At 46.9% G+C, this 9,289-nt stretch overlaps 1 protein-coding gene across 2 annotated transcripts in view; it reads left to right on the forward strand.

Moving 5' to 3' along the window:
* The window catches only part of PPM1H (protein phosphatase, Mg2+/Mn2+ dependent 1H), a 261,618-nt gene extending 255,323 nt beyond the window's left edge, over positions 1-6,295 (forward strand). For both annotated transcript variants that reach the window (XM_053555421.1, XM_053555419.1), the window contains one exon: positions 1,840-6,295. In XM_053555421.1, coding sequence (XP_053411396.1) covers positions 1,840-1,914 — 75 coding nt within the window. In that variant the 3' untranslated portion in view covers positions 1,915-6,295. The remainder of the gene's footprint in view (positions 1-1,839) is intronic.
* Positions 6,296-9,289: the final 2,994 nt, after the last annotated feature.

Consider the following 9,289-nt stretch of genomic DNA (forward strand, 5'->3'; position numbering starts at 1 on the left):
AGTTACTGAGGGTGTCAGCTGCTGGAGACTGCCTTTTATATGCAAATATTGGAACCATTAATTCCCCAGTTCCTGTCCTTACCATCTAATGGCAAACAGATTCCCATCTTGCTAGAGCAGTTAAGGACTTCTGGGCTTGGTGAGACTAAAACTGACTTATTTTGGATACTCCAGTGCTGATTCAGACTCTACAGAGGGAAATGCCTTAAGGCCAAGGCATTTTATGTCTAAGGAGAAAAATGGCCTCCCCACTGGGCCCCATGCTGAGTGCCCTGAGCAAAGAGCAAGTTTGTTCCTGCTGGAGCCTTGGGGATCTAGACTATGGGGGTTCCAGATCTACATGTAAGTGGAGAAGGCTCAAGGCTGAGGACCTTTTCCAGAGTCACCCATCTGTGTGTGGGGAGACCAGCAATGGAGCCTGAGCGAGCCAGGAGGGAGGGAACTGAGCTCTGTGACAAAGAGCGGCCAGGACAAGAAGGCAATCAAGGACTCATGGCCTCCTTTTGCCGGGCTTTGGAGTCAGCGGTCGTGAAAGGATCTGTGCCTTCCCGCCGCGCTCAGCCCCCTTCCCCTTCTGCTCCTGCGGCCCCTCAGCCCCTTCCCCGCAGAGTCCCGGAGTTTGCCCAGCACAGGCCCTCCCTGGCAGCCAACCAGTGCCCATCAGTACTGAAAGCTTCAGCCAGGGAAGGAACGTGTTCTCAAAATGTAAAATTTATCTCCCAGGGAGACGCTTGATTAAGGGGCAGCAAGTGTTCCAGACTGCTCCATGGTTCTGCAGGGCAGCCCGGCTGGGCGGGGGCTCTTCCAGAAAGGCCAGGTCCCTCTCAGTCCCAGAGTGACAGAATTCACTTCCCACCACTGCCGTGGCTGCACCAGGACGCTCTGTGGCGCTGTGCTTTGCCTGGCCCACCGCAGATGGTGGCGCTTACTTATACCAGGCCATGGAGCCGCCCGGGCAGCCCCGTGAGGCAGGAGTGGGAGGGGGGAACAAGAGCAGGAGAGGCGGTTCCTTCCCGTCAGAGAAAGTTGTTTCTTCTTGTACTGGGCCTGGGGTAAAGCAGCCCCGCAGTGACTTCACACCTGACACAAGTGGCCCTGAATATGGACACTAATGAGCTCCAAAGTGGCTACCAGCAAAATGCCTTCTCCCAAGAGCTGGGGTCCTAGGATTTTGTTGGGATGACCGGTTTTAGCAGGAAAGCTCCTGTGAGTGACCTCATGTTACCTGACCACTGATACGGACATTTATTCCAGGCTGGACTCCGTAGCATGAGGGAGAAAAACATCAAAAATGTGGGGTCATGCACGGTGGCTCATGCCTGTAATCCTAGCACTCTGGGAGGCTGAGGCAGATGTATTGCTTGAGCTCAAGAGTTGGAGACCAGCCTGAGCAAGAGTAAGACCCTGTCTTTAAAAATGAGCCTGGTGTTGTGGCAGGTGCAGTAGTCCCAGCTACTGGGGAGGCTGAGGCAGGAGGATCATTTGAGCCCAGGAGTTTGAGGTTGCTGTGAGCTATGATGCCACAGCACTCTACCTATGACAGAGTGAGACTCTGTCTGAAAAAATAAAGTAAAATAAAATAAAATTATTAATAAAAAAACAAAAAAGGACTGAGCAGTACAGTAATTTAGAAGGTAATTTAATGTACTTAGGGCCTTATCCAACTATCATCTAAAACTAAGTCTCCCATGAGGTGTGCCGCATTTGAGGAAAAGATGACTGGGCTTTTTTCCATGGAAGGGCATTTGAAACTTGCTCATACAACTGTAGTGATGCCTCCTCCTTCCCGCCTTCCCCACCTCACCTGAACTTACTCTCTTTCCTGCCTCTCCTACACAGGTACACACTGGCAGCCCAGGACCTGGTGATGCGTGCCCGGGGTGTCCTGAAGGACAGAGGATGGCGGATATCTAATGACCGACTGGGCTCAGGAGATGACATTTCTGTATATGTCATTCCTTTAATACATGGAAACAAACTGTCATGAAAATGGTCCTGGGGATTGGGAAGACAGAGGGGAAGAAAATCAAGCGGGGTTCCTCTCCGCAGGGTGGACCTGGGATGTGCCCCTGCGAGTTCCCTCCGGTGATGGAGACTCCTCCCGGCCCAGTGTCGGGGGTGGGGAGGGTTTGCTGCCAAAAGGCCTCTGGCTGTGCTTCAAGATGACCCTTAGGTTTCCGCGTCTTCTTTAGTAACAGGCCAGCTCTACGAGAGTAAAACACAAAGGCTGCTACTGAGTGTTGTGTTTGTTAGTTCCTTCTAGGGGCCTCCCCGCTGGCCATTGCCTGTCTGGGGCACATACCTTGTATTTATTTTATGTAGAGTAGCTGGGCAGCCATTTTCACGTGTAACTGGCAGGCAGTTCCAGTCTGTCAAGCTGTCAACTTCCCTACCTGGGTAACAAGTACTGTGTTGGAAAGTGGGGAACCACACCTCCAGTGTAAGCGCCCACCTCCAGCAACCCTGAGACTGAGCTCCAGGCCCGCGGCCCACCTGCCCTCGTCCCCTCTCTCTGTCTTGTGGTAATGGTGGGGTAAGGCAGGGACTTATCTCTTTTTTGACATTCCTTCAAATTTCTTTTCTTTTCCATAAAACAGGGCTGGGAATTTCCAGCTCCTTGCTGAGGAATTTCTGTGTCAGAGTCCACCCTGGGCTGGCTCGTCCCCATGTCCTCCAGAGAGCCTCCGGGACAGCCCTGCAGGACAGTGTCATTGTTGTCTGACATTTGCTGCAGCGTTGCATTTTCTCACCAAGTCAGTGTGTTTTCATGAAAATATCTGGGTGTTTCTTTGGACCAAGAGTTTCTCTCTCGTCTTCAGCACCTCCCTTGTATGACTTGAGGTTCCTGTGTGAGTCAGGGTTTTCCCCTCTGGAGTGGCTGGCCCTGTCGTACCTGCTGTGTTGTGGGGACACATATAAAGCAGTATCCATCCATTCTAGGAGGTTTATCATATCCGCCAGTTCACCAGACCTCATCCGAAGACACTTTTAGATTCAGGTTTCGTGAGCTGTGACTGTCCCCAAGCCCTCTTCAAACTAAGTGTCAGTATCAGCGTTCTGTCAAGGAGCAGCCTTTCTACTGCCCCCATCAGGTTTGTGCAGGGTCCACTCAGGGTGGCACTTTGATAAAAGTGAACTTGAATAGGGTTGACGGATCATTCCCATGCTATGCGCCTGTCCCTTCTCTGGAGAATCACGTCCTACCGACCCCAAACTGAGCTCCTGTTCCACTGTGGTTCCACCTGTGAGTGTCTCATACAGACAGTGGCAGCAGATGCCACTGTGCACCTGCAGTTTCTCTGCCGAGAGGAGCGGCGCAGTCTCTCAGGCCTCCTGCTCTGCATGGGTTTGTAAGACAATCCTAGTTGCCTGGTCCTCTTCCTCAGGGCTACCAGCGTCCTCACCATCCTGACAACTGAGTGTAACTAAAACACTCTCTGACCCAATAAAGAAAAAGCTTGTTGGTGTGATCCACCCCAAAATGCTAGAGAGCCGACGCCACTTCTCATGTTTGTCTTTGGAATTCCTTCTTAGATGACAGGAGCGGAACCATTCCTCAGGGGTAGTAAATCACTGCATCCATAGGGTTTAGATATTTTATTCATAAAGGCTGGGAGCCATCCTACTCAGGAATGAATTCATCCCCCAGTGTGGAGACAACATCCTGTCTGGCAGGTGACCTGCAGGAATTCACCCCACCAGGTATTGGTCCCAGTGCTGCCTGGGAAGGACTGGGCCATCACCTTGTCAGGAGTCATCTTTGTCTGACAGAATCTCCTCCTCTTTCAGTACATCTAAGCTACCCCAAACATCTCTCTGGGGGGATTTGTGGTAAACCGTTTGCGGTAAACCGATTTGTGGTAAACCGTTTGCCTTGCTGGTAGCATCTCATGCTGTGGGGAAACTTCTGGGCAGCCTTGTGGAGCGTCTTATGTGAGGGCCCTGAGCTGCCGCCTCTGGGACCTCCCCTGTGTTCCCATTGCCTTTCATTTCTTCGCTTTTCTGGGCCTCACTTTGAGCTTCTCTAGTTTTATTACAGCTACCGAGTCGGAATTTGGGTATAGACATGACAGCCTTCCACTCAGTTCACCAATTCACCTACTGCCAAGTTACAACTCAGGAAAACTCTGGAAACCCTAATTCAGAATCCCCTGAAATCTTGAGAATTTAATCCTATCGATTTGAGTTAGAAAGGCATCCAGGAATTCTTTTCAGAAGCCCCCTTGGGTGAAACAATCTTAGTAGCAAGATGAACTCTTGTTTGTGTTGGGGGGACTAAATCAAAAGTGGGGAATGGGTGGGTTAGTAATGCCCAGGGCACCTCTGCCCAGCACTGGAAGTGCTCTGTGAATTGAGCTTTCTTAGTTTGGGCCTTATTTTTCATCCTCAAGTCACCCGTTCCAGAATAGGGAGTGTGTCTACACAATGGGGAGGCCCTTGGAGCATTCCTGGACAGGCCAAAGGTCAGCCCACTTTAAAATTCTGCAGAATATATTTGGATGTGGTTCTGAAATCTGCTTGTCATAGTAGCCTCGGAGGAAGCCTCGTTTAATAAAAAGCTTTTGGTTTCCTAGTCAAGTGTTTATGGTTGTCTTGGGAGGGGGGTGGCCCCTTCCTCTAAAGAAAGACTTTTCAGCTCTAGATCTCCCTGTCGGACCGGCCCCTGCTCTTCAAACTGGTGAAAATCTGTTCCTTAAAGAGAGCGAACTCGCACACCGTCCACGCTCTGGTGTTTCTCTAGGCAACAGCCACAGCTTTGTTTGTGTAATACCTAAAATCACGGCGGTGTCCAGGGTGCAAGGTGTGTTCTGCTGTGGTTGTGTAGACCTGGCTACTTGTTCTCGAGTCAGGAAAGGAAGGGTGAAAGTCAGGCTGGGCCAAGCATATTCAGCTGTCTAATAGGAAAAAGCTTTAAAAAGTCAAAATTTCAGTTATTTTCCACAGTATTCCATTTCGAAGGATTTGGGGTGTTTAATTTTTTTAGTAACCAGCAGCATCCCTCCCTGGGGCCTTGTGAGCTCAGCTGCAGCTTCTTCTGACTCTTCCAAGGACCATTTACTTCCTGGGAGGAGTTACGGCCGTGAGCAGATCCTGATGGCAAGAATGAGGCCCCTACCCAGATTTAGCCTCAGAACTTGGCCACAGGGTTTTCAGCTTACCCAGAGCACTGGAGTAGAAACACTTGGGGGGAATCTCCCATATCTTTAAAATTCCATCCCGTCTTGATACCCCTTTCCTCCTGTCCTTCCTGGTCTGCCCGTCAGCTCTATTTGTAAGGCCCTAGTGGGCAGTTTGAGGACCTCACTTTTCCCGAAGTGACCCATCCGCTACACTGTTTTCAAAGTGATTGCTACATTAAGCTTTGATCAGATTCTGTTTTCAGAGCATTAGTGCTTTGGGACACTTGGAGAATGTGGAGAGAGTTGTCTATGCAAGGAACGACCAGGCTGATAACAAAAGTTATCAAATCTAAGAAAATGGGAAACTGGTCTCTGGTAGGACCAAGCTGTATGTTAGGAACTCAGATTTTTGAGGACTTACCATTGCAGAGAAATGTCACACCTATGCTCGGGAGCCCACATCTCTGAGCAAACCGGGTTCATGGGTGGCATGTGGGATTCATCACAGGACACTACACAAGTGGTGAGATCTGCCGCCTGTGAGCACCGGGCCTTCTGTCAGATTTGAGTGCCAGTCTGGAGAGCACTGCTCTTCCAAATCCCTGGTGTCACCTGTGTAAATAGCTATGACTTTCCCTCTGTGTCTTCAGTGAACTTGTGTCATGTAGTGACCAGGTAGATGTCGCTACATCTACCTATTTGGTGACCAAATAAGGCTGCAGACCTGCGTCATCCTACTGTGATGTACTTGAGGAAGAGCAGCCTGGGCCTCCATGCTTCTGCTCTCCCACGAGTTCGTGCTGTTCGTTTGGGGAATCTAGAGGTGTCTTTCTGACTCCTACTTTGCCCCCAGTTTTCTAGGTTTCCTCTGGAGACCCAGGGAGGCCCATTCAGAAGATCATCTGTAAGGAAGGTATCATGGTCTGGGTTTCCAGAACCGCCCTCCGTACAGTGAATGAGAGAAATCTGCCTGGACACGGCTCCAGAACCATGTCCCTTTATGCCTCGTGATTGTGAAACACTGAACTTCCGTACCCCCAAATGGACACTGGTTAGTAAAGGGGATCTATTTTGTGTGTTTTGAAATTTAGGTGCAATGTCCCCTGGGAAAAGCTAAAGAAATGTATATGCTCAATGACATTTTAAAATAAAATATTATATATATGTATATAGGACATTGCTAGCAAAACTTTTTGTGTATCTTCTATGAATTCACTGTGATGTTTCTTCATAGCAGGTAATGGTATGAGAGTCTTGCGGCTTAATTTGAGGTTATCAATTGTGAACATAGCCTCAAAAGAAAAGGAAATGGATGCCGACACCACAGGCCCTCACAGGAATAGCAGTGAAGGCTGATAATTCACTTCCGCTATGCCTCAAGAGCAGTGTTTTTCAATCTTTTTTATCTCACAGCACACTTGAACGTACAGCTAAACGGCACACTTAAATTATGTTGATAAAAAAAAAGAGTAAAAAAAAATAAAATACTGTGCTTTGAACTTTTGAAAATTATTTAATTAATGATCTTTAAAAATGTTGATGGCACACCAGGTTGAAAATCACTGCTCTAGAGCAACTACCTTGAGTAGCACCTGGAAATGCGTGAAGAATTCTGAGAAGAATTACTCCCAAGAGGCGCTCCACAGTGAGAGGGCTATGCCTAACCTCCTTCTGAACACAGGATCAAGATCGCCCAAATTAAGCATTTAAGTATGTATTTACAATGCGTTAGTAAAGCGTACTGTTTTACAGAGAAAAGATACTATAACAGGTGGGGTAGGCCATCAAAGAATGCTAATTCTGCTTCATTCTAGAATCCAGAAAGTGAAACACGATCTAGAAAATATCAACAACTTGTTAAGTATGATCACAGTACTCACAAAAATAGCTAAAAGTAGGTTTGAGCTTATCTGAAGCTCAGTGAGGAGGAGCAGAGGGTAGTCACATTAGAACAATTTTATTGCCAAACTTCCCCAGCTCTTTTCACCTTCTTTTGTACCACACAGTGTTTTTGACGACGACTCCTCCACCACTCAGGAGTAGAAACTAATAAAAAGAGTCATCCCTGAACTAGACGCCCGAAACTGGGACGCCTCTCCTCTGTGGAGGGGGAGTCTTCTGCATTCTCTCCACGTTAGGCTCCATAATCTTTCTCCAAAAATGGCTGCCACAATGCTTCTTATGCCTGTTTACAAATGTTCTTTTTCTCCTCAGGAGGTGGGGTTTGTTACAGCTGGGAAATAGACTAATAGAATGCAGAAGTGACATTCTGAGCCGTCCAGGCCAAGGTCTCTGGAGGCCTGGTAGCACCTGCTTTCACTCTGAGCAGACGGTCACTCTGCAAATGTCAGACTAGATTAGTGAGTGATGAGAGGCCGCCTGGGAGAGAAGCAGAGTGCCTAGATGTTGGGCTGAGGCCTCCTTCTGTCCTCACGCTCCAGATGACTCACTTTAGGTGATCTCATGAGAAAAAGGGGCCCAGCCAGCTCTCAGGTCTTCTGGCCCTCCAGCTGAGCAGAGGAGAGCCATCCTCGCTTAGCCCTGCCCAGATTCCTGGTCCATAGTACAATGAACAATGAACAATAGTACAAAGTACAATTCCTGGTCCATAGTACAATTAAAATGGTTTTTGTTTTAAGGCATGAAGTTTTAGAGAGTTTATTATACGGTAATAGATAATTCCAACAAGGCATGAAGAACCTGGCTCAGGGGAATTAGGGGCAAAGTGGTTAAAAATATAATTTTTTAAAATGATATTGAGAAAATACCCTTGTAACTTGGGAAATAATCCTCCATATGGAACCTGGTCTGGTGACTAAGATTGGCAACCAGCCAATAGCAGCAGTGCAGATGCTAACTGATGATCCACACTGCACCTCAGCAGGAGTTCTCCACGTGTCTGCTTCTCCTGCCTTCCTGCGGGTCGGAAGGATCCTTACTTGGCCAGGAAGATGATGCCCCTCACAGGGCTGTGAGCCTGTTAGGGGAAAACAAAGACCCTTAGAGCCCTCGCTCGTGATAAAACTATCCTACATTGTACCCTTATGACCCCTGGGACAGTCAGGTAGGTCTGTGGTTCCCAATACTGTGTTGCTTAAGAGTGTTAGGGAAAACAAAACAATATTTAAATTGCACGTGAATGTGAGTGCATTTCTTAATTCCCATCATTTAAAACTCCTCATCTAGAAAATACATATTGCCACTGGAAAATGGTATGCCTAGTAACCAGTCATCTTTAATTTAAACTAAGGAACTGTAGAACCTAAAAAGTGCTGATCTTAGTGGTTCTGGATTAAATATCACCTTCCTCTTGAGTTTGGTCAGTGAAAAGGAAAAGTTGGGAGAAGTTTCTAGAGCACTGTGAAATCTCCACTCTCTTCATCGTAGGTGAAAAAGGAAAATTCCCATCCTTGGAAGCCTTAAACACTACTCAGAGAATGTTTGGCCAGTCTACCAATTGCACAGTGGAATTTGAAGGAAAATTAACAGCATGATTCTTAAGAAAAAGATAAGTGCTATCATTAGTATTAAATACCTTAAACAATGGAAATAGGCTCAAATATTTACAGATGAAATATTATAATGTATGTCTTAGAATTGTTTCAAAGCAATAAAGTGAGAGAGGAGTAAAAGATTTAGAGATGAACAAGGTTGGACATGTTGAAGAAAGTTATGCAAACTTGGAAATAAAAGGATGACTGGGTGTTTTTTCAATGTGTTTCATAGACTATCCTCTGCCAGGCCACCCAAGGATTAATTAGGTCTTACGTTATAGTTCCGCCAACTTTTTCTGTAAAGGCCCCAATTGTAAATGTTTTAAGCTTTATGGGCCATTTAGACTTTGTCACACTACTCAATGGGCTATTGTTGCCTGCAGGCAGCCATGGACAGTCTGAACTAGGATCTGCTTTAAGGCAATAGAAAGACAAGCTTTTATACCTTGACTAGAAAAATTAACTCATTAAAATTTGTCTTCATCTCGCCTCTCTGGTGTGAAATGAAGAAAGTCCAACATATTAATGAGTATAAATGGCCTATTTCTAAGAAAAACTATGTAGATCTATAATCGTTCATCTTGTTTCTAGAAAGTCATAAACAGAGGACAGTTTATAAGTTTGCCAATTTCCTAAGACAGGCCTATATTCAGCTTCTTAGCCACATGGTGGTGG

This window comes from Nycticebus coucang, chromosome 12 (genome assembly GCF_027406575.1).
Source record: "Nycticebus coucang isolate mNycCou1 chromosome 12, mNycCou1.pri, whole genome shotgun sequence".
Lineage (NCBI taxonomy): Eukaryota > Metazoa > Chordata > Mammalia > Primates > Lorisidae > Nycticebus > Nycticebus coucang.